General features: G+C 26.7%; 1 protein-coding gene across 3 annotated transcripts in view; it reads left to right on the top strand.

Moving 5' to 3' along the window:
* Positions 1-25,178, top strand: part of LOC107450590 (fab1 kinase) — a 70,455-nt gene extending 45,277 nt beyond the window's left edge. For 2 of the 3 annotated variants that reach the window (XM_043039380.2, XM_043039381.2), the window contains exons 23-39: positions 33-210; positions 343-521; positions 1,565-1,678; positions 3,540-3,648; positions 4,492-4,603; positions 6,099-6,186; positions 7,301-7,382; positions 9,215-9,560; positions 9,630-9,743; positions 12,357-12,479; positions 12,584-12,723; positions 14,682-14,916; positions 16,148-16,399; positions 17,784-17,887; positions 20,966-21,188; positions 23,009-23,170; positions 24,864-25,178. In XM_043039380.2, the coding sequence (XP_042895314.1) occupies positions 33-210; positions 343-521; positions 1,565-1,678; positions 3,540-3,648; positions 4,492-4,603; positions 6,099-6,186; positions 7,301-7,382; positions 9,215-9,560; positions 9,630-9,743; positions 12,357-12,479; positions 12,584-12,723; positions 14,682-14,916; positions 16,148-16,399; positions 17,784-17,887; positions 20,966-21,188; positions 23,009-23,170; positions 24,864-25,060 (2,758 nt within the window). In that variant the 3' untranslated portion in view covers positions 25,061-25,178. Of the gene's footprint in view, positions 1-32; positions 211-342; positions 522-1,564; positions 1,679-3,539; positions 3,649-4,491; positions 4,604-6,098; positions 6,187-7,300; positions 7,383-9,214; positions 9,561-9,629; positions 9,744-12,356; positions 12,480-12,583; positions 12,724-14,681; positions 14,917-16,147; positions 16,400-17,783; positions 17,888-18,441; positions 18,501-20,965; positions 21,189-23,008; positions 23,171-24,863 lie in introns of those variants that run through there. The other variant, XM_071183630.1, reaches the window with a different exon arrangement.
* The last annotated feature ends 529 nt before the right edge of the window (positions 25,179-25,707 follow it).

Below are 25,707 nucleotides of genomic sequence, written 5' to 3' on the forward strand. Positions count from 1 at the left end.
TTTAAAATAAATAAGTAACTTATTAATTTCAGGTCATCCTATATCTGCCCCAGCCCAACTTGTGTTACACCAATGACAGAGCATGTACGCAAATTTGTGCATGGCTCAGGCTGTGTTCATATCCTATTACATGCCTTAGATGCTGGGGTTCATTCAATGTCCACTGAAAATAACATTTTTATGTGGAGCTGGTGCCAAATCTGCAAAACAGTAATTATCGACTCTTTATAATAAGAAAATAACTTAAATTTAGAATATTTTTTTTAAAAACTTAAAATCATTAAGGTATCATTAGTTAGCAACGAGTTGTATTGAAATGAATAATTTTTATTTGTTATTCAGGCAACACCAGTTGTATCTATGTCCCAAGATACATGGTCATTCTCTTTTGCTAAATACTTAGAACTGAAGTTTTATGCAGAAGATTATCAAAGAAGAGGGTTGAGTGAATCTTGTTCTCATTCTTTGCAACATGATCATTATCAGTATTTTGCCCAAAATCAATTGGTTGCCATATTTAAGTACGTTTTTCCCATTTTTTAATAATTATTTTATCTTATATCTATTCTCTTAGCAATATTCAGTTGTTTATTTTTTAAACTTTAGATATTTTTCGAATGAGAAATCTTTAAGACAATATTGTGAATAATTTTGTTTAATTTTTAAACTTAAATTATTCATTTTTGATGCATTAATTATTTATTGAACATGTACAGTGCTACTATAGATTTTTATGTTATAAAAAGATTCAAATTTGATTTGTAAAATTTTTATATCAAAACACTAACATTTTTTAAGTGTTAAAGAATACAGTGTTGTCTTTTAAGGAATACGGTGACCATTGTTTATTAAAACCGCTTTTGTTCTTAGGACTATTGAGTTTAAAAAGTAGCCAATTATATAAATTTAGAAAGATATTTCTAATTCCTGATTGTTTAATCTTTTAAATAAATAGTCAAAGTTTTTAAATTGAACTTCATTAACACATGTTCTCTAAAAAGTTAGAGCTATTTATTTATTTTATTTTTGTACCTACTTAAGAAAATTTTTTTTGCCTGTTTAATAAATTAAGAACAAAATATTTATTTCTACAATAGTCTTAAAAAATTGCAATATTGTTGTTTAAATAGCACAATTCAAAATTAAACATTTGACATTATTAAAGCTTGTTCTTATATGTGTCATTCCCACTTTTCTTTCTGAAGTAAAAATATTATTAATGATAAAAATTAAAATAAATTTAGATTTTTTCAACCTATCAGAAAGTTACCATTTGTTGTCAGAAAAAAAGTATATACTCATTATCTTAAATAATTTTAACAAAATAAATATTTAAATTCTGATTACACATCTCTGTCTCTTATTTTTTCATTTTTAAGTATAAAAATTAATTAGTTCTATGGCTTCTGGAGCTGGCAGCCCCTGAAGACGTCGGCTTCGGTGGCCATATTTTATTTCCATTGTTTTTCTTTTTTCTTTATTGCTTCAATTAATTTAGTTATTGATAGGGTATAAACCATATTGTTTTACATAATTTTATTATTATTTTATATATTTGTTCCAGGTACACCCCCGTTCTTATTTGGGAGATTATTTTTCCAGCTTTTGTAATTAATGTAAACGACAAAGCTATTCCATTGAATCACCTTGTAGAACAACTGAAAATAATATCTATTAAGTATGTTTCCTATTCATAGCCATATCAAGTATTTTTCTGTTCTCCATATTATGCATTAAATCTATGATGTCGTTAAATAATAATTTTTATTAATAATAATTAGTATTTATTAGTAATTTCAAATATTAATTTAAATATTTATAAATAATTTTAATAAATATTATGTATGGAAGTTAAGAATTTCAGATTCTTAGATGGAATTAATGTTGTAACATCCAGGCATGTTATTTTTTTTACTTTTATTTGAGTTTAGCAATTTTTTATGATGAAAAATATTTGTTTTCCTTTAATTAAAACTATTGTACCAAGATTAAAATTTGTGTGTGAGCTTAGCAGTGTCTAAAAATTTGCTGACAAATTGTTATTACCACAATATTTTAGTAATTTATATTGTTTTTTTATTGCTTCATATGTCTAAATAATAAATAAATTTCGATACAGACATATTTAATATGATAATCATGAATATGTTATACATTAGCTTTTAAGTTTTAAATTAAAAAAAGTATTTTAATTATGAAAGATTATCATATTATGGTACAATTTATGTTACATATTGGCAAAAATTTTTCAGCATCTTTTTGCCAAATCCATCACATTCTGACTTTCTTTTCTCCAGTTTTTTGTTGTTTACTCTCAATTCTCACACAACATTAAAGAAATGTCTAATGCGAGCTACCTAAAGAAACTAAGTTCATAGCTTTTTTCTTTTAATGACCTCATTTTACTGTAAAATAAGAGTTTTAAACAAATTAAGAAAAATAATGTTATTTTTTTCCCCCGAAGAATTCTGCGTTAAAAAAATATATTCTAACACAAAATTTTTCTAATGTTTCCAAAATGGTAACATTTATGAATAGTGTCAGTATGTTTCTACTATTATTTTAAGAACTGCACGATTGATAATGTGAATTAAAATAATGTGACACAAAATGTTTTGATAAAAATGTATGATGTTGAGCAAACCATCATATTTGCTTGTTAAAAATCAAGTAAAATAGTTTTTTTTTATTGTAGGCTTTTCAATTGTCTCTTTTCTCATTATATTCAAGCTTTTTTGTAAAAAAATTTAAAATGTATTTATGTAATGATACTGAAAGAAAACACAAATAATTAAGATCAAAAGGAAAAAACTTCTTTGAAAAAAACGCGCTAAAAAGCAGCAGAAATTTCAGAAAAAAGTATCAATACGAAACAAATGAAATAAAACAAAAATACGACCACCGAAGCCGACGTCTTCAGGGGGTACCGGCCCCGGTAGCCATTAAAAACAAAACCATTTCTATACGAAACAAATGAAATAAAACAAAAATACGACCACCGAAGCCGATTTTTTTATTGCAAAAATTTCCAGAAAATATCATTGGCCTGTTGAAGGTTTTTCTGAGTGGAAAGCTAAAATTATTGAAAGGGTTAAATTTAATTTATTTAATACCAGTTTTAGTTCATTTCCTAAAGNTTAATTAAATCCTGGTCACTATTAAGGAATTCGATTGTATTTATTAATTTTATCAAACTTTAAATATTGTTTTTATATGTCATACTTAATTCTCATTTTAGTTCTTCATAAAAAAAAATTAGTTTCAGAGATTTTTACTGTGCTGAATAAAATAAAATAAAAATTTTCATGGCGTATAATGTTGTTTTTATTTAAATTGTTTCACAATTGCATAGATTAAAAAAAAAAACTTTCTTTCAACCATGCCCATCGTTGTAAAATTCTAATTACTTAAAAGCTATCTACAATGATCCTATAATTGCTATTATAAATATTGCTGTGTTGCAATTTTTTTTGTTATCAATATGCTGATTAATTTCATTAATGTTTATTGATTGCAATTTAAAAATGTTATTTTTTTAGGGGACATGGTATTAACAGTGATCTTCACACTCTTTTGCATGCACTGCTGACTGAGTATAATGACACTACTTCTGAAGATTTTGTAGATGATTTGATAAACATTCTAAAGGTATACCTATTTACTGAAGCAAAATATTGCTGTTTTTTAAAATTTGCAAAACTAAAACTGTTTTCTGTTTTTCATCTCTAAAGTTTATGAGAAACGAAATTTTGATTTTAGAAACCTTAAATAATAAAAATTATGTTTAGCAAAATATAGACATAGAGTTTTTTTTTAAACCAATCTTTGTTACATATAATTCTAAAACTACATTAAAAATAATATATATTGATCTTAACAAAATTTCCTAAATAACTATCTTCAAAGTGTCATTAAAAGTGTTAAAATTAGAGGATATTAATAATACAAAGAAAATTGGTATTAGGATATTACTATCGTATTATGGTTTGGAAAAAATAGCTAAAATACTTAAAGTTTATGTCTTTTAAAGTTTAGTTTATGCTTCAATTAAAAATGTCAATTTAAACCCTAGTTTAATTGGTAAAATGCGTTTGTCATACTTACTCCATTTCTTAAAAATTTATTTAATTCCTCTACTGAAGTAAGGGGAGTTTCTCTATTTATTCACCATATAATCTGCTGTACTACTAATTATATTGATTTTAAATGGCTATTATTATTTTTAATTCTATGATTTTAAATAGCTATGAGTATTTGGAAATATGTTATAAAAGACACATTTAATCATAATATACTATAATAGTTTTTTCTCTTTACAAAAATGTATAGATTCAATCGGAGTTGATTATTATTTAAATTTAATTAATAAATTTTAAATGATTAGTCGTAAATTTTATTTTTCTTCAATTATAAATTTGTTTAAAAATATATCATTAATCAAAGTATATTTTTAAAGCTCACCTATTTTATGTTGTTGTTGTTGTTAAATAGCTAGAATCTCTTCCCTTTCGAGAAAAAATTGAAGATATCCAATTGCGTCTTACTTCACCCACTATTGAAAGTATGCAGTTGAAATCTAATGAAGACATTGAATCTCGAAAAGGTTTGTGCACAGATCTTACTGTATTCGGTTCTAGTATGATTGCGTTATATTAGTATGTTGGTACTCACGAGTTTCTTTTTCTGCATAATGCTTTGTTTTTCAACGTATATTATTGTATTACACAACATTGTATTATAAGGCAATGCATTTGTAGCTTATGTATTTATTTAATCATGGCTTCCCAATTAAAAAAAAGTAGTTCTAGAGGAGAAGGCTACACTTTAATTAGATTTCAGATGACTAGGTTAATTAAAATAAATTGGATTAATGCATTTACTCTTACCCCAAGTGGTTTCGCCTCAGTTTTTATATATTTTTTTCATGCCGATTTTATATAATTTCTAAAATATTTCTTGAACAATTCTTAAAAAAAAAAAAAAAAGAAAAATTAAACATAAAAATTTGAAGTTATTTCTTACATAAAATAGGATTTCAGGAAACCCTGTTAATTTTAACTAAGTTTATACCCGGAACTGTTTTGCAAATTTCTGTTAAAATTTAGATTTTTTAGCAAAAATAAAAATCACATAATCCAATGCTGTTAAAACTCCCATTAAATTGTTCTTTGTTACCTTGTTATGTGAGAATGTTCATTGCATTTATTACCAAACTCTGTGGTTATTCTTTAATACATTCTACTTCTACTAAAAGCCTGCAAAACTTTAGCAGCAGCACCTTATAAAATAAACTGTTAATCAAAGTTTCATAGAATTTATGAATATTTCTTTATTATTCAGGACTGTTAAAAATATTTTGTGAAAAATTGAAATGATACATTTGTACAATCCGCTAACCAATATGACCAAACTTGTCAGAATTTTATTAATTAGCGCAATTTTTAATTTTTTTAAAATTTATTTATTTATTTGCTTATTTAAAAAATTGAAATAAAAATTTATAACTATTGCTGAATTTCAGAAAGAAAGAAAATATGAGTTTACTTGTAGCTACATAGAGAAATAGCATATACAAAAGCGTTTTTTACCTATTAAAACACTTTACAAAATCATGTTTTTTTTAATTTTTTTTTTAAAGAAATTAAAGGTTAAAGAAAATCCATATGCAATTGGATGCCAAAACACCTAACATCATTTGTAGTTATATTAGTAAATATATATTTTAATAATGTACAATAAATAATAATGAAAATAGTGCTTCTCGTGAAGAAAAGAGATTTCTACCTATTAAAAACTATTACTTAAGATTGGTTGTTTTTTTAAATGAATGACTGAAAAAGATAAATATTCAATTGGATTACAAAATAATCTACCATCACTTGTGATCAAGTATTTGTAAGACTACTAAATAACAGATAAAAAAAATACTTGCTAATATTGGTTTATGTGTGATATATTAATATATTAGATAAATTACGTGTGTGTAAATCAGGATAAGTACTTAACAACCTAATCTTTTACTGATACCTAAATATTATTGTGACATACTTAATGTCACTGATACCTTTTTTCTCTTTCTTTTCCTTTTTGTAATTCAGAAGTATGCCAATGGATGTGGAATATTGAAGATCAACTTATATTATTAAAATGTCATATCGCAAATGTAGTACAAACATGGAACAACAGGTAATTTTGTTACAAATTAAATTTTGATTTCTTTAATTTTAAATTTATTATAAGATATAAGTTCATGTTTTATAAGATGCAAGTAAGTTGAGAAGATAGCTTAGCTGATTTGTGGAAATGAAGAATGAGCTGCCGGTATAGTATTTTTTTTTTTTTTGAAGTTTCAAAACAATATTTTTTCATATTTTATTATCGTCGAAGCAATTAACAATGCTAATGTATATTGCATCAAAAGAACTGCAAGTTTTAGTTAAGTGAAATGTTTTGTATTTTCCAAACTAGCTTGTTCTACATCTAATAATAAAAAATTGCTAATAATTTTTTTTCTGTATTTTTATATTTATATATTTCATGTTATTTAAAATATGATAAATTTTACAATAAAATTAATTAAAGTAAAAGCTAAAACTAATCAATATTTCTCAGCTCTCATTTTTTTTTCTTCAAAATTTCCAAATTTTATTAAAAGTCTGACATTGTTTAGTTGTCTATCAAAGTGTGTTAAATATAATGTGCTCTAATTTTTTTCTTATTTTAATTTCATTAACTGGTTTACTTATTTTCTGAAAAAAATTAATTTTTATTATAGATTCCCCCCCCCCAAAAAAAAGAAAAGTACTTAAATTTACTTGTTCAAAAATTTATTATTTAAATGTAATAATTGACTATGAAACTATAAATTGACTTGACTGCGTTTTTGACTTTTTATGTGTATTAAGAAATGTTAATTTATGAATCGTTTCAAAAACTTTTATTTTCCAAAATTTCTTGCTTAGACTATTCCCCCCCCCTTCGAAATAACATTTTCTGTTAAAAAATAAAATTATATAATTGTTTCCATTTAGTTCTATAGTGCTCTGCATGAAATTATGTTTTTTTCCCCTTCATTATTATATATATCTACTACCAGCTAAAAATACTGTTGCTGTTTTAAATTTTCAATCTTGATTTTTGTAAGTAGTTTGTTCTAAAATTAAAATTCTTGTGACAATTTTTAAAAAAAAAACAAACATATTAAGTGTTAATTAGATGTTTCTTTATGGTTAATATCCTGTTTATTTTTTAGTTTATAGTTTTTGAAAAGCACTTTAGCTTAATAATTTTGCAATTTTAGGATACAAGAATTCATATCTGCAAGGAAAAAAGAACAAAAATTGCAAGCAAAGCTTACTCAACAGTCTAGTAAAATTTCTGAAGTAAGATTTATTATCAAATTTGTTCTTGTGAGTTATTTAGTTTTAATTAATCAATCAATTAATGAATTACAGAAATTTTTTTTCGGAATTTGTTTCTCTCTGTTTTAAAATATATTTTGAAGTATTTGCCTTCTCAATTCTTTAAAAGTGTCAAGTAAAAAGCTACAGCTATTTTTTGCCTTTGAATATAAAAAACATTATATCACATTCATATTTCGCAATGTATGTATTTACGTAACAGTCATTGTCTTTATATTGTAGGAAACCTGTTAAACTTTGCTTAACAGGTTTCCTCCAATATGCTATGTTTTTTATGTTGGTTCTTAAATTATTTTAAATAATTTTAAATTAGAACAAATAATGTATTTTTAAATTATTGATAAAAAACTTTTGCCTAGTTAGTAAGTCTGAAATATTTCTTGGATAGTCAAGCAATTTTATAAATCATCAACTTTTTATGAAATAAATATATTTTGATTGAGAATAATCGAATACCTTAATTTTTTGAAAATTCAACTAATATATATATATATATATATATATATATACTTTATTTATTTAAGATTTTCTATTTCTGTATTTACTAATCAAATGAAATTAAAATTTAAAGCTTTAGCTGCTTTTCTTATTATAAAATGTTACATTTTGTTACATTTACGGAAGATATTAATTTTTCTTTTCTTTTGCGTCATTCTGTTTTTAATCACATCGCTAAACTTGCGAAAGATACCCATATGAAATAATGAAATTAGAGAATTGGTCAGGCTTTTTATGGAATATGAGAATTAGTATNTATATATATATATAATGCTTTTGCTTGTAACCTTTAAGTATTTTTATTGCATTGTTCTAATAAACTAGTTTTTTAAATATTTAATTTATTCATAGTTATCACTTGCTTTTTTTTATAAATCTTAATGCACAATTTATTGTTTACAGAAGATAATAATAATATTGATTTTCTTGTAATAATTTTAAGCTTTTACTCTATTTCTGTATAAATATCTAAGTGTTAAAAATTATAAAAGAACAAATTCATTTCTCTATCTATTTATTTTGTGTATAAAAATTTTTCCTAGTTAATCTAATTCTGAACTAATTTGTACTATGCTTGTGTACTATTTACTTGTTCCAGCTCTAATGTTACTTTCTTTAGTTTTTATTATTGAATTTTCTTAGATTTGTGCATATATAATTAGGCAAGCAGAATGAAAATAACTCATAAATTTAGAATTTCCTCAAATCGCCTATTTTCAGGCAAATATTAAATGCTTGACCTAATTGTAATACCATTGAACTAAAGCTTGCATCTTTGAGTTGGTAAAAAGCAGGAGCTGAAGTTCAGAGAGTTATCATTTTTAATGTTTCGACAATACATGCCTAATATTTACAGAATTTTGTGTTTTTAATTTTGGTTAAATTTTTATTACATTTTATTTCTGTTTGAATAGACTGTGAAAATGTATATGTGTAATGAGGTGAAAAGTAATAATAATGAAAAATGAAAAAATAAAGTAAATCAATTGTAATAAATTGATTGAGAAAGACAATCATGTAAAACTAATTAAAAAATCTAATATAAAAGGCTAGTCTTTAAAGTAATTTTGTTTGATGTTTGTACTTAAATTTTTATTTTGCATTGAACTGTTAATAGTTTTAGATAATATATTATAATTTCTTGCTTAGCAGTATTAATTTTTGTTTATGTAATATATAGCAAAATATTTCCACATTATTTTCAAGAAACCTCTACTTAATTTTATTTTCCTTAAAGTAGCTATTTTTATATCTTAAGTATTACTGCAAATTGAAGTTTCCTAATTACTTTGCAGGATGGATCAGTTATTAAAAGCTCTGACTATTCTGCTGATGAAGATGTTTTTAACTCTACAGTGCTAAGTGTAAATAGTGGCCGAGAGACGGATTTGGGAAAGATAAATAGTGTTTTAGCATCATTTTCAAAATTTGAATCAGAAAAGACTAAAAAATATGCGGAGATGTTTGGAAAAGGTGTATTAAAAAAACTATCTTCCAGCTCTCGTTCATATTCCTGGGTTGATTTAACAGAGTATGAAATGCAAACAGTTAATATGTCAAAGCTAAAGAAAGATCGAGCTGACAGTGAACCTGATTTGCTTGTTTTTCATTGTAAACGTTTTAACAATACGCTTTTTGAAAGTGAGTATAAGTTTCTTTTTTAAGCTAATGAATCTTTAGAAAGAAAGTGAATTTAATTACTTATTTTAGGAGAAAGGAAACTCTCAAGTTATGACACAAGTTTTGTTTATCATGGGACTCCTGGCATATCAGCTGGATTGAATGCTTCTTTAGAGGATTATGATACTTATGTGGTTTTAAAAGGTATGCAAATTTATACCGTTTTAAATTGCCAAATAAATAATCCTGAGGAACTGAAGATGATGTCTGGCAAATGTAGCAAATGGATGCCTATTTTTTAATGCTTGAAACATGTCAAATTTTAATTCCATTTTAAAAATTTTTGAAGCCAATGGAAATTTTAATTAACTACACTTTAAATTACGTATTATCATAGATTTTTTAAATAGCATTTTATAAATTANCTGAGAAACTGAAGATGATGTCTGGCAAATCTAGCAAATGGATGCCTATTTTTTAATGCTTGAAACATGTCGAATTTTAATTCCATTTTAAAAATTTTTGAAGCCAATGGAAATTTTAATTAACTACACTTTAAATTATGTATTATCATAAATTTTTTAAATAACATAAATACATAACATAAATTTTTTAAATAAAATCATAAATTATTTTTTAACTACGCTTTATCATAGAATTATAGTTTTGAGAATAAAATTGAACTTGAACAAAGTTGTGCACTTGTAATTAAAGAAATGTTATTTTTCTATAATTTTTTAGAGTACAGCTAGCTAAAATTAGATGATTGTGCTCTGAACTAATTAAAAAAAAAGGATTTCATTAAAATAAGTCTTTATCAAAATTTTTAGCAAGAGAACTATATAGATTTGAACAAATTGGGATGTCTTCTGGATGTAATCAGTTAATATTTCTTAAAGGGCCTCTACATTCTAAATTATCATAATTATAATTTTCAGAAATTCTTCTTGTATTCATGTTAAAATTTGTCTGAATCCGAACATTTGATAAAATTTTGAAGCTTGGATTTATTTGGTAACAGTAACCTGAGAATGCATGTAAATCCTGTATTTGCACCCATTTTGCTTTTTAGTTTCCATTTGTATGCATTTAATTGAAGGATCAAAGTACATTTTGCTTTAAATTTTTTTTAATTTTTTTATCATCGATAAAGCTTTGGATATATTTGACTTTAAACTAGCACAATAAATACCATTGAGACTTCTGAATCAAAACATTTTCCACAATTCGATGAGCCTAGCGATTTCTTCAAGTATTGGTTCTACTTTAACAATTCTACGAGAAACACCTCAATGTGACTGATACGAGGTTAAATTTGTCTTAAAGTATTCACACAGGAAATCCAACTTCTTCTAAGCAAATTTGTAATTCTAATGATATAGACTTGAACGTTGACAATGTCAAATAATTTTTGTTAGCTAGTAAAAAAAAATAAATCATTTAATATTGTTAGAAGATTTAAATTTTCAGTGATCACTTACTTTAATGGGTAATATTAAATTAAACATGTAAAAATATACATGAAAATTCAATAAATTTTATTTTAAGCTGAAACTAAAGCTTTTGTAGAAAAATACTTTTAACTGATATTTTGTTGATAATTAGAAAATCATTTCTATATAATCTTAATTCGAAAAATTTGACTTCGTATTTAAGTCTGAAATTTAAATGCAATTGTGAAATAAATAAGTTTCCTCGAATATTGAATTGGTAATAAGAAAATATGCATTGCTTATCAACTTCTTATGATCTAAAAAATATATACTTGCAATAAAAGTATAATGTAATTCTAGACAAAACATTTTCTACAATTTTGTGACAATAGTTTAAGGCAGGGGTGTCAAACTCGCGGCCCGAGATGAAAATTTTTCCGGCCCAGTGAATATATCCGACTTAAAGTAAAAGTAAAGTAGAAATGTGAATTAGAAAGCAAACTAGCATATAAAATTATAATATACTTTATTTATAAACTATACGGATAATTTTAAATTGTGCATGCGAAAATGTAAGATTCTAATTGGCTTGCGTCACCTGTCATTCCAGGGATGCTGCATCATATCAAAAATACGCAGAAAAAATTTCAAATCTTAGAACAGAATTTGAAACAAGGTTTAAAGATTTTAATTCTTTGGAAGACAAATTTTGTTTGTTTTCTTCGATTTTCTCAATAAATATAGACTCAGTTCCTAGTAATATGCAAATGGAAGTGATTGAGATTCAGTGCGACTCAAATTTGAACGCAAAATTCATTGAAGTGGGTGTGCCTGAATTTAACAAATATTTACCGGCAATGTTTGAAAATACTCGAAAATTGGCATAATAAATTATTTCCATGTTTGGAAGTACTTATCAGTGAGAGCATTTATTTTCTGTTATGAATGGAAATAAATCTCCTGTCCGAAACCGTATTAATAACGCTCACGTTGGGTAAATTTTGAAAGTAGTCTCGGCCAATAAAATTTCTCCCGAAATAGGAAAGATGGTAGCAGAGAAGAGATGTCAAGTATCAAAGAATAATTTAACTTTATGTTTATTACAATGTACTATTCGAAATAAAAATATCTGTTGCTATGAACATTGATTTTTCTTTTTTTTTGCGGCCCATCTAAAGTTAAGCATTGTTTATTTGGCCCAAGTTAGCTTTTGAGTTTGACACCCCTGGTTTAGGGTAATTTAAAATAAACTCCTTTAATCGCTTTAAAATAAAAAATTTTATTATTTAGTAGTTACATAATATAAATTAAGATGATATTTCTTATTTAACTGGTAGTTGTACCTCGATCCTCTTTCTGTATTTACTGTTCTTACTTTTTTAAGAAAAATTTGAAGAGGAATCGCCTTTACCTGTAACACCTAGGCATCATGTTCGATCTAAATCAGATGTTGACAGCACAACTCCACAGAGCAATCAAAGCTTGAAGTTTACTCCAGAAAAACAAAGTATATGGTTATTCTTTTTTAACTGTATTGTATACTAATTATTTATCTTTCTTTTTTTAACAGTTGTTTGTAAAGCTCTAGCCTATCAATTATTTTTTTTCCAGTTTCTGTTGATGGAGCTAAACCTGAAAAACGAGAAAGAAGTGTTAAAACTATGTTATCTCAGTTTTTGAATAGTTCTTCATTCACTCCGATTGAAAGCCCTTTCTCTCCATTGGAACATTTGCTGTTACCTACGCCTAAGGTATTTAAAAAAATTTTTTTTATGTTTGTTAAATATGTTTTTATTTGTACGTTATACAGGGTGGCCACCCACCTGGAAAACCTTGAATTATCAGGGAATTTTTTTATACTGGAAAAAACCTAGAAAAATCAGGGATTTTTAAAGAGAAGCTGGAATTTTTCCTTTGATTTTTCTTAATTTTACTAATTTAAATTATTTACTAATTTCCTTAATTAAAATTATTTTACTATCTGTTATACCCACTTTTAGACAGAAATTTATTGCCAAACAGTTGAAATACCATCAACTTAGCAATACTTCGCTTGCATCAAAATTTGGTCCATTATAACTCTGTTAAACTAAAATGCCACATGAAACTCCAATGGTTTCTTAAAGAATAGAGGACCTGGCTAGCTCTCTATCCCCTGAGTCAAAGATGATGAAATAGCATTAAAAAAATATTTTAAATAAAATACTTTATAATATTGACATGTTTTTTCTTGTACCCATCCTACACTTTATGAGGAAAAAAGCACATTGACCTGCAAATTTTAGGATTTTTACCTGGAAAAATCAGGGAAATTTGAAACCTGATTTGAGTGGCCACCCTGGTGCCTTTACACAGTTTTATAGCATTCACCATTATCCACTCTTTATATATTTTATGAAGATAGTACATACAGTGCATAAAATAAAATTGAACAATCTGAATAACTTTTGTCCTAATAATTATATTTTCATGTTCTAAGTGCCAAACTTAATAGTTGTACGTTCAATATGGTAATTAGTGCTGGCTTGCAATTAAGTTACTGAAACAGACGCAGAAACATACTTTCTCTGAATAAATATGCCCTTATTTTCAATGGATATGGACAAAATATGGAGGGTAGATGCACTCTTCAAAACATAGTTCCAATAATTTAGTCACGAGAGCAATCAAAAACTTAGGTCTCTTGATGTTAATTTCACTTTTTCTTTTTTAATTTCACTGTATCTTAAAAAGTTTTTAAGTGAATTGAATAAGTTTTGCACACAATTATAAAATTTGTTTTTCCAAAGATAATTCCATGCGAAAAGTAAATTTTATCAATTATTCCTATTATTTTATGGAAAACTTATTGAATTGTAAGATACATAAATTTTTACTCCATTTTAAACTAGATATAAATGACGAAATACAAAATTGTTTGAATAGTTCTTGTGAAATAAAAGTTTAAAATTTTGGCTATTTTTTTTAAATTTCATTATTCTGAAAATATTTAAATAATTTTATAATTTGTCAGTTGAAATTTAATAGTTTAAAATGATGTTAAAATTTTAAAATTACCTAGGATCTTTTGAACAAATTTTTTAATTGTATGCAAAAATATTTTGATTCATATGAAATTTACACTTACTGTATATTTTATTTTGCCACTGTATTTACTTCTGATCAGTTTTAAAAACATATTGTTTTTTCTTCTTATTTCCTAAAATGATAAAATTTAAAAAAAAAAAATTACCTAGGATCTTTTGAACAAATTTTATAATTGCATGCAAAAATATTTCGATTCATATGAAATTTACACTTACTGTATATTTTATTTTGTCACTGTATTTACTTCTGATCAGTTTTAAAAACATATTGTTTATTCTTCTTATTTTCTTGCATCCTTAAATTTATCATTCAGTTCAATTAAGAAAAAAAACTGATTGAAATTTTTTTTTTCAAACAGATTTTATTATTTTACTATGTTTGAATAGTAATTTTCATCTACCCTGTAATTTAATTCAGTATAGTGTTGGTAAAAAATTAATCATAATTGTAAGCTTGAATAGTATTTAGTTATAAGTTTTCTAATTTGTTATTTAAGGTTACTAATATGTTGCACTTTTATTTATCTTTATAATATGTTACACTTTTATGTATATTATTATTCATTAAGTAAGCATGCCCAAAATATTCTGTTTTTATAAAATTGTGGTTTATTTCTTTTTAGTTACCTATTGTTGTCCATGAAGAAGAGCCTAGTTCTGTAATCGCTTATGCCTTAGCAACTGATGATTATGATCAAAAACTTCAAGAATTGAAACTCAATTTAAATACTTTGAATGTATCACAAAAAGATAGCTTGACATCTAGTCCTTTATTAAAACATAGACAAATTTCAAAGATGCAAAGTGATGTTTCTCTGAAATCTGAGGGTGGTCAGCTTAGCAGCGAGGACACCTTTGGTAGACTTCTTTTTTATAGATAAATATTTAATCTTTTTTTTAAAATTTAAACCAAGCTTTTATATTTAATTTGTGAAAACCGTGATGGAATTAAGGGGCCCAAACTTTAGTCAAACAGGACAAAAATCTAAATCAGTTGAAAAAAGGTTTGTTTATTCAGAGAAGGTGCATTTTTGTGTCAGATTTCGTAACTTAAAATATTGCCTGTACTAATTAGTTAACATATTTGAGTTTAACCCCTTGAACCATTAGGATTGAGTCCTAGAACGTGAAGATCTGATCAAAAGTTATTCAGGATGGTCCGTTTTTTATTTTGCGCCCTTTACAGTTCACTTTTTCCCACCTTAACTTGCCAATATTTGGGAAGGCAACGAATGTAACAATACGTTCTGACAAATAATTCTTGGGTTGCTCCGAGATTTAACATTACTAGGTTGTAAATGAATATCACAAAATGCATACATTTTGTTTATGAAATACATCTGAAGTTTTTCTCTATTAAATGCATTTTATTTATAATTCTAAGCAAAGGGGACGTGTAAAGTCAGATCGTCATTGACAATTTTTACTTATGCTTTGAACACTGTTAAATAAGTGGCACACATGACAATGGCTGTGATCAGGTCTGAGTGCCTTTCACAGAAGACAAGATGGAATGAAGTATATAACTCCAATTGTGTAACGCTGAATTAAATTACACTTTAATAATTGATCACTCACTGCTTCCGAAGCACGCTATAGATTTGTGTTTTAACTCATATTCAACATTATTAATGAGTAATAATACCATCATATGTAATACAGATGGTGTTACCCACTTACTTTTGTGACAACAAGTAAAAAAATTTGCTGCAAGAAAAAATTTATAAATGTTTTTGTTTTTTTTCTCTTCAAAATACACTATGATTATATTCAACATTGAAAATTATAAACGTTACTAAAGCTATTATTTCTTTTAAGTAATTTAGCTCATAGTTTAATGCTTATGCACTTAAAAATCATTTACACTTAAAACGGCCTCCTATCATCTTTTTCCAACATACCTCTGATCCTGAAGATGTTGGATAATCATTGTTGTATTCTATCTATATTTTAAAAGTCATCCGTAAGATTGGTTCAGCTATAACTTTGATTCCATTGAAAAAATAAAACAATATCTCATTTTTCATGTTGTTTAAAATTTTTGCCAATATTTGTTTTGTTTCCTAAATTACACTCCTTTCAATTTTAGATTTCTCTCTGGATTCAACTGACAAAACACACTTGAAAACTGCCGGTAAAACATCAACTTTGCACCTTGAGATCCAATTTTCTGATAATACAACTAAGTTTTACTGCAGGGTTTATTATGCTGAACAATTTAGGAAACTCAGAAGCCTGATCTTTACTGAAGGTGAAGAGCGTTTTATACGTTCATTATCTCATTGTGTGCAGTGGATTGCTAGAGGTGGAAAATCAGGATCAATGTTTTGCAAAACTCATGGTATGTTTTACATTTGTATATTTTAATTTCATTTTGAAGCGTAAACAGTATTAAATTCAATTAAAAGAAAGACTGAATGGAGACCTTTTTATTTTTTCATCAACAAACACTACTATGCATGAATTTCGATCAGGATTGTATGAAATTGATTGAATGGTTTTTTTTAAAAACCAAATCAAGTTTGATTTTGTTAGAAAATATCTCTTTAATAATTTATTTTTTTATTCTTTATGTAAACACTATTAGCTGGCATAGAACCAAAGGGAAAAGTATTGCATATCTTCTCTTATTTTTTTTTTAATTTGGAGTTTTATTGCTAATTTTAAATTTGGATTACTTTTAATAAACATAAATGTGTAGTTTTTAAATATTCACCTATTATTGCGTTCCTGTAAAAGTATTAATGCAAAATAAAGCAATGTGGGAAAATTTAAAGTTACGTTTTGATGTCTCTAAGACTGCTTGAAATAAATTAGAGTATCACCAAATTCTTGTTTTGATAATTTTTAAAATTAGTTAAGTAATATAATTTTTGAACAAAATAAGCTAAGAGTTAAAGAAACATTTTTTTATGTTTGAGACATTCAGAAGCAGAATTATTATATTTCAATTAAAGAAATTGTATGATTTAAAATTAAATTGTTGCATTACAGCATTGAATAAGATTCAACATTCAGTTGGGATTCAAATCAGCATATTTTTAGCTTTAGGACATTTGTATTTAGTGAATTAAAAAAAATCATTAAAAATGATATGGTTACAATGCCTGATTCGAAAATCTTAAGTCCTTATAATACGAGATTAAAAATATCAAGATTTTTTAAATCCTGTAAAAATCGTACAATAATTGTTGAAAAACGATTAAAAAGAAAACTCTTAGATTTGCAATGCCTCATAGATTTATGTACCCTTTATTTGTGGCAAAAATTAAGGACGCATTTAAATGCGTGATTCGTTGTTATATTAATACATATTAAAAATATCGGGATTTACAAAACCGTGTGGAGATGTGTAACAATAAGTGTTGAAAAAAAAATAAATTTTTTTTAACAAGGATTTTTTTAACATGTGTATGTTGAAAAATATTTTTATCCTTATTTATGCCCAATATGTATCTGATGCAGATATTAATGGAAGCAGTTTTAACAGTAACTTAAATATTGCATATTTTGCATGCTTTCCATGAAAAGAAAAAAAAAAGGTGTAGTGAAATTAATCAGCAGTTGTGTATAAATAAAAATAATCAGTATTTAAGTAAGTTAACATGGAGCATTGTTAAATAACATTGAAGCATAAAGTTAAATAACATGAAGCATTGAAATTTTATTAAAGTGATAAAAGTATATTGTAAATGTAAATTTCTGAATGTATTTTTTTTCCACAGATGATCGTTTTATTCTGAAACAAATGCCCAGATTAGAATTGCAATCATTTATGGACTTGGCGCCATCTTATTTCCAGTACTTAAATAAAGCCTATTTAGAGCAGGTAAATTGCTTGAAATTTTCATTTTATACCAAACCTTAACTTTTACTTTCTTTTTTAAGAAACTCAAATTTATTGCATTTTTTAGATTCATATATGTTTGGTTTTCGAAATGTTTTTGAACTTAACATAGCATCACTGTTTCTCAGTTAACTACCTTTTTCATTTTGGGTTTTGTGAGCATTTGCTAATAAATATATGTACGCAGAAATATCTTTCTTTTTTTTAATTTGATTTCTGATGATTTTTTTAAATTTAATAATGAGTAAAAAAATCATTAATATGAAAAATGAAATTGACCGTGTAATTTCGAAAATTGTAAACAATGTCAAAGCTATAATTTCCATGTTGCTACTTTAATATTGGCTTATAAGTCATTCGTTGGCATCATTAAAAAATGTCTCTGTAATTGCAGTTTTTTTTTTCTTTAATCAAGTTCTTTAGAACATATTAGTTCATGGAACTGTTTGTAAGGCTTTTGAAAATGTATTTTTCCTTTTTGATTCTAAGAGGTCCTGTGGCAATCGGTCTTATTTGTTCAGCTACATTATTTTCAGGTCCTGGATGGCTGTCACAGGTATTGAAGCACACTATTCATGTCTGAACATATGTCTAGGTAATCCTTTTGGCAAATATCTATACTTTTGAGAAAATCACCAACCTGATGAGGTCTATTATGACAGGCATTGTCATCCATTTAAATAAAATCGGGACCAACTATTTGATAGGGCTCGAAGATCCATACCTCTCATAAGTCATGGTTCCTCTTTCAAGTCTCTGTGATCATCCAATATGTTGCCTGGCTACACCGTCTAATCTCTGCGGCCATAAAGTAGAGTTCACAGGCATTTGAAGGCATGTTGCAAGTTCATTGTTCTGTCCATATGAAACCAGGAACCCACTCCTTACTCAAAGTGTCTTTAGCCATTCCTGCAGAGAAGGTTTGAGGGTATGGGACTACTTTATGTTGAACTCCATGTCTTTGAAAGAGACATTTTGATTGGTGAGGGGAATAGGGTCCTGGAGTCCTATGTTTGTCTTTTCAGTAGTGCAATTAGCCCTGATTTCACTTGAATGATTACAATACTTATCCTCATAGATCTCATGCAGCCAATGAATTCCTGGAAAGGGAAGATATTTGTTGTACCTATTGGCAAGCCATATCTCCAGGCATGAACTTTAAAAGATCATGCTCGAGAAGAATTATTGGAGCTTGCAATATCATTCTGACAACATTCTAGGGCCTCAAAACAAAGTTGCTTAACGAGTAGAGCCATATGCCTCAGGGAATCCTAAATTGCATCATTTCTACTATTTAACTGCAATGTAAAGTCTCTATATGTGTAAGAAGGGACTATTCCCTTATTCGCATTTTTTTTCCTATTTCATAACTACTATTTAATACCTTGTAACTAACTTGGATGAGTGTTACGTACATTCAAGTGTGAGCATTTGTTATTTTATTTATAACCTATCATACTTTATTTTATTAAAAATCTGTCCAGTAGTTCTGTAAATAATCCACCAAATTTAATATTTTTTCAATTTTAAACACCAGTATTTCTGCATATCCTTTATTTTTCTCCCTATTTTAAGGTATGCTTGTTTTAGCTTAAATGAATTGTGATATCTCTATCGAATTTTAACCTTTGATGTGAAGTAAGTTTTTCTCAGGTAAATGATTTTTTTAAAATTTTAGCTTTGCAATGCATTTAAACGTTTTTAAATTGAATTAATATATTTCAATAAGTAAGTAATTAGGTTTCTACTAAAGATGGAAAACATGGAAAAAACGTCCAGGAAGAAACAAGTTTCTTTTAACCCAAGTGGAAGAAATGAAAGAAACTCTTCTTAATCATGGAATATCAAATATTAAATTAAAATTTTGAGCAGGTTTTAATGGCAATCTAGTCTAGATAATTATATTTCCACATCATTTAATGAATAATTTTTAAATAAGTGCAAATTCGAAAGCAAAAATTCGAAGAAAAGTAAATTTGATGAATTTCTTAAGAAATTAAAACAATTGTAGTTTCTTTCAATGTTTTACATAAATAAGTATAGTAGATCTTTATTTAATAATTGTATAAGGGACGTTTAAAACATCATAACCAAATTATATATTATTTATCATACTACAAAATCTCACAGTTGCAATACTAATTTCAGTCCATTTGATATTAAGACTGAATACTGCAAACAATTTTGACATATCTAAAAGTATTTATCAATAAATATATTTAATACGAATTTTATTTTTATATCTCTAATCATAAAATTCTAAGTCAGCTGTGATTTATGAAATGAACTTAAGAGTTTTTAAATATAAATTTTTATGCACAAATTACTGATTTTCCATTCTTTTATTAATGCTTAGTTTCAAAACATAGCCGGCCAGGTGGCCGAGCGGTTAGCGTGCCTGACTGCGGAGCCAATGGCTGCGGGTTCGAATCCCGCTCTGGGCATGGATGTTTCTCTCTGTGCTGTCCTCTGTTGTGTGTGATGTGTGAATGTGGCCCACCCTATGAACGGGTTTGTGGCAGTGTGGCGTGGGTAATGTTGCTCGCCTCCGTGACTTAGGTTCACAGGTGCCCACTGGGTAACGCTAAATGAGCAACACTTCCGGCATCTTCCGAGGCGAAGAACGAGAGTTCAAGTGCCTGCCGTTATTAAAAAAAAAAAAAAAAAAAAAGTTTCAAAACATTTGAATTAATGGTAAATAACTTCAAATTGTTTTTAATATTTGTGCTCAAAACTTAATAGTTTTATCAGTATTTTGCTTAACATTTTGTAATATTCAATAATTAGAGAGAATAGTTTTTAGTTTACTGATAAAAATTTTTTTTTAAAAATCTCTTCTTCTCTTCTTCCTTATCCCCAAAGTTAGCAGGGCTAAACAATGTCCATGAAATTCATGACCCGGAGGAAGTCTACCACCAAAAGTGGGTTATTAAAGATCTAAATTAGTTAAAAACCAAATTAAAATAATCTAAAATTACTAAAAATACATTGGCCTTAGAAAAAATTAATTACTGTCTGTTAATACTAAGATTGCATTTTATGACATAGCTTTTCTTTCAGAAACCTACTTTGCTGGCTAAAATTGTTGGAATCTATAGGATAGGTTTCAAAAATACTACAACCAATTCAGCCACAAAAATGGATCTTCTAGTTATGGAAAATTTGTTTTATCAGCGAACCATTACAAAGAAATATGACTTGAAAGGAAGCATCCGCAACAGGCTAGTCAATACAAGTGGTGTAGAAGAGGATGTTGTCCTTTTAGATGAAAATCTTTTAAAAAGTAATTATTTTGCTACTTTTCTTTACAATGTTATCTATGAGATTAGCATTATTTCATTTTGTATTTGTTTAGCATCATTTTCTTCTGTATTTTTCATCATTTAAATTTCAAAATAAATATTTACACATAAAATAACACGCACACACATAATTTTAAATATAGTTTATTAATAGGGATTAAAATTTTTATATGTTTAGCAATGGTGGTTTAAAAATATGAATATTAAACAATACCTGTTATTTCCACAGACTGTCTCATTCAAACTTAAAAAAAGTGTTAGAAATTGGATGTTTAAGTTAAGGAACTTGGAAACTTCTGCTCTGAGAGTAGGTTTTTTTAATACCCCTTTTTCAGTTTTCCCTTATCTTGATTTATTATGAAAAATTACTGTTTTATAATTTAGGATAATACATTAATTATTAGTAACAAAGTTTTTTTATCGTCTGTTATGTTTATTTGATATCTATTAAAGAAACTATATTTTTTAATTAACTAAATTCTGATTCTTTAGAGGTGTGATATCATTTGCAAGTTTTGCCAATCACATCTGCTTTCCCTAAACATCTTTTGCTTTTATAAAGAAATAAAAGCAGAAGGTTGCTGTTTAACATAATCATGCAATTATTTATTACTAAAAGCGGACGATTATTTTATGAAGCAGATTGCAGCTTTCTCTTTTTACAAATGAGGCATTTCTGATTCCACTGCATTTGAGTTTTTTTTCTGTTTGTAATAAATTTTGTACTTAATAAATTGGATCTTCTTATTCATGAATTTTATGATAAAGATTTTTTTATATCCTACTTTGTCCTGGGATTTGATATTTATTTTTTTAACTGTCGTTTCTGTTTGGTAATTTCTAAGTGTTGTTTTTATTAAATTTGATTGATAAGTTTTCCTTGTATTTAATATTTTTTTTACTTATTAGGTATAGAATATATTCTGCTTTTTTAGCATTAGTTTTTTTTTTTTGAATTAGTTCATTTGGGGATTTTAATAAATCATTAATTATAATTTGGTTAACTTCAATTAAATAAAAACTTCAATTAATTTATATATTTTGTGAATGATAATGAATTTGAAGCTGTTGATGAATTTAAATATATTGGGACTACTGTAATTGAAATTGCAATTTCAATTGAACTGACAGTTTGAAAACAATCTATTTACAAAAATACTATAGATAAGGGAAAACAAGAAGCAAATATACCACTCTGAAATGCATGATTGGAATATGTTATCACATTCATAGATGACCTGATACAGTCCATTTTCAAACAAAAAGTAGTATCATGCTTTGTTTTAATGAGACGAAGGTAATAGTTAAAAATGTGAAAATGAACACCATTTTCAGAACAGACTATCTAAGGTTCACGATTTTAAAATAATTTTGTTAACATTTATTTTTTAATAAATCCATGGTTATCTGGGAATTCTCATGCGAGGTTCGTTGTGACAATTTAATCTACTGGAAATTACTTTCAGTTAAATTCAGTAAAAAGTGTAAAATGATGTTTATACTGGGTTATTCATAATTCCCTCCTGGGTTTCGAAGCATTATAGTAAAAAAACGAAGACGAATATGGCAAAAAAGAACATATGAAATCATTCTGAAAGTATTCAATTTTTAATTTAAGCAGTTGCCGGTAGATGGCAGTAACATGTACCACTGAAGCCAGTTGTAGTAGAGAAAAATGGCGTTTACAGGGAATTATGAATAACCCTGTATTCTATGTATGACAAAGAATCTCAAATTCAAATTTGTAAGAATCCGAAAAATGTGAGAATGTTATACTAATAATATTTTTGTTTTATTTTAGTAAACTGTGATAACCCCTTTTATATCAGACCTCATTCCAAAACAATCCTGACATTGGCTATCAGTAATGACACGCAATTTCTTTTGGAACAATCAGTGATGGATTACTCATTGTTGGTTGGTTTAGATGAAGAAAGAGGACAACTCATTGTTGGAATTATAGGTAAAAACAAAAAATTTTCCCTTATGGAACATTTTTCAACTACAATAGAGCCCTGATAATCCATGAGTGAATTATCTGCAGTGCTGATTGTTCATGAATCCCAGGAAGAGATCAAAAATAATATTGCATGTGATCAATCATTGATTTTTTTAAGGGGTCACAGTACCCAAAAAATGACCAAAGCATCGAAAAATTTTTATTGCTTATAATAAAACTTCAAACTATTTCAAATGCACTGAAAAAAAATCATCTCTCTATCTACATTTTTAAAAAAGTTATGAATGATTTTAGATTGCCCTAATACAGAAACTTGCTCCGCAGACAGACTTTAAAGTGCTTTTTCTGGTAGATGATAATTTTGTGTTTTAATCTTACTTAAATCCCTAAGGAATTTTTTAAAATTTAAGATAAAGTTTTGAAGTAAACTTTTTTTATCTTAAGTATAATACACTTATTTAAACTGTGCATGAAATAAGCATCTTATGATATGATACAATTTTTACAGCATGTTATATATACCTAACAGGAATTTTTAACATTTTTTTGCTACTTTTTTACGAAATAATCTATAAAAAATATTCTAATCGTTATTTCAACAAATGAGTGAAACAAATGAAAATTGTTAAGACGAATATTGTAATCACTAAAAAAAACATTTTTTGAAAATATGTTAAAATAAAAAAGCCTTAGAGATTTAAAAATTTTGAATTTTTTAATTTTTTTTTAAAATTTAAAAAAAATTAAGCAGTTAAGATAAATTATCAATTACAAGTTAAATGACCATGTAAAGAACCCACAAAAAGAATCATTATACCAAAATTGTTGCAAGCGTACTGTGACCCTTTAAAAGGGGAAACTGAACACTTTTATGAAATAACGGTAATAATTTTTTCGTTATCATTTGTTGTTTCAGTGGTTAAATATAGAACAGAGATTTCTGTCTTATGTTTAAATATATACGCTTGTATTATAATAAATTTTTAAATTGTTTTTGTGCTTCCGCCTTTTGGAACTTTCGAATTATCCACAATTTTTGTTTTCCATGGTGCTCTACCGCATAAATATTGGCAACTTTTATCTTTTATATAATTTAGCAACTTTTATATAATTTTAAATAAATGTACTTGTTTTGTTATGTACCATTTTATTAATATCATGTATGAAGATGTTTTTGTAGTGTGTACAGTAGGGAACCGATTATCCGGAATTATCGGGACCGTCGCTATTCCGGATAACTGATTTTTCCGGTTTTCTGAATTGCTACAAAAAGCCGTTTTTTTATTGTTAAACCCAACTAAAAAAAATTTTTTTTTTGAAATATTCTTAAAAAGAAGAAAAAACGATGAAATAATACACTAATGATCATTTCCAAAATTATGGTAAGGTGAACATCTTTCAAAAAAGAAAGAAAAATCCTAAAATCTTATGAGGAAAAAAGTTTTTTTTTTTTTTAAATGGCGGGAAAATTGATCGAATTTCGTTGCGGTTTTTTGGTTTTCCGGTTTCCTGATTTCTGGATAATGGGTTCTGTCCTGTACTTAACCTTTCTATTTTAAGACCATTTGTTTAGAACAAAATGTCCCCCCTTTTTTTATTGAATTGAACTTGTGCAACTAAACCCTACATTCAAATAATGCAGGAGGTATTGTTGATTGTGTACTTTAGTTTTAATGCTTTTTCTTTTGTTTTCTAGATTATATTCGAACTTTTACCTGGGACAAAAAAGTAGAGATGCTGATTAAATCTTCAGGAATTCTGGGAGGACATGGAAAAATGCCTACAGTTGTATCTCCTGAGCTTTATAAAATTCGATTCTGTGAAGCCATGGACAGTTATTTCCTATGGGTTCCAGACCGCTGGACTGGCTTAGGAAAAGGTGTTGATGGATAAAAATATATATTTATTCTACAAATTATTAGTGATATTTTAACATTCTCCTGTATATAGACATCAAATTTTATAATTATTGATATTTAAAATAAATTATTTATATATTTTTAAAACCAAAGCTAAACTTTTAATACTTTTTTTATTCTATTAAAATTTTTTCTAGTGTTTGCAATCATTGGAAGCAGGGCCGGATTAACCTATAGGCACACTAGGCACGTGCCTAGGGCCTACGAAATTCAGGGGCCTATGAAAAACTTGTGAGAAAAAAATTTGTTGTCAAAAATAGTTTAGCTTTAAAAACAACAAGTGTATTTTGCACAAAATTATGAAGATACAAATAAAAATATAATACAAGTATTTTACGGTAATAAATTATTTTGCAGAATCTTATGATCTAATATATTACTTTTTTGCGATTTTTGGATTCAACGAAATCTTGTATTATGCTGTCGAATTCCAAACTACGCAAAATGTCGTATTCAATAGACATAAGTGCGAGAGATGCCAAACGATCTTGATTCATTGTTGAACGCAAATAATTTTTTATAAATTTTAATCTGGAGAAAGATCTTTCTCCTTCTGCATTTGATCCAAGAATCGACAAATATATTCTTAATGCAATGTGAACGTTAGGAAAAGTATTCACA

The sequence above is a fragment of the Parasteatoda tepidariorum genome, chromosome 7, assembly GCF_043381705.1.
Source record: "Parasteatoda tepidariorum isolate YZ-2023 chromosome 7, CAS_Ptep_4.0, whole genome shotgun sequence".
Classification (NCBI taxonomy): domain Eukaryota; kingdom Metazoa; phylum Arthropoda; class Arachnida; order Araneae; family Theridiidae; genus Parasteatoda; species Parasteatoda tepidariorum.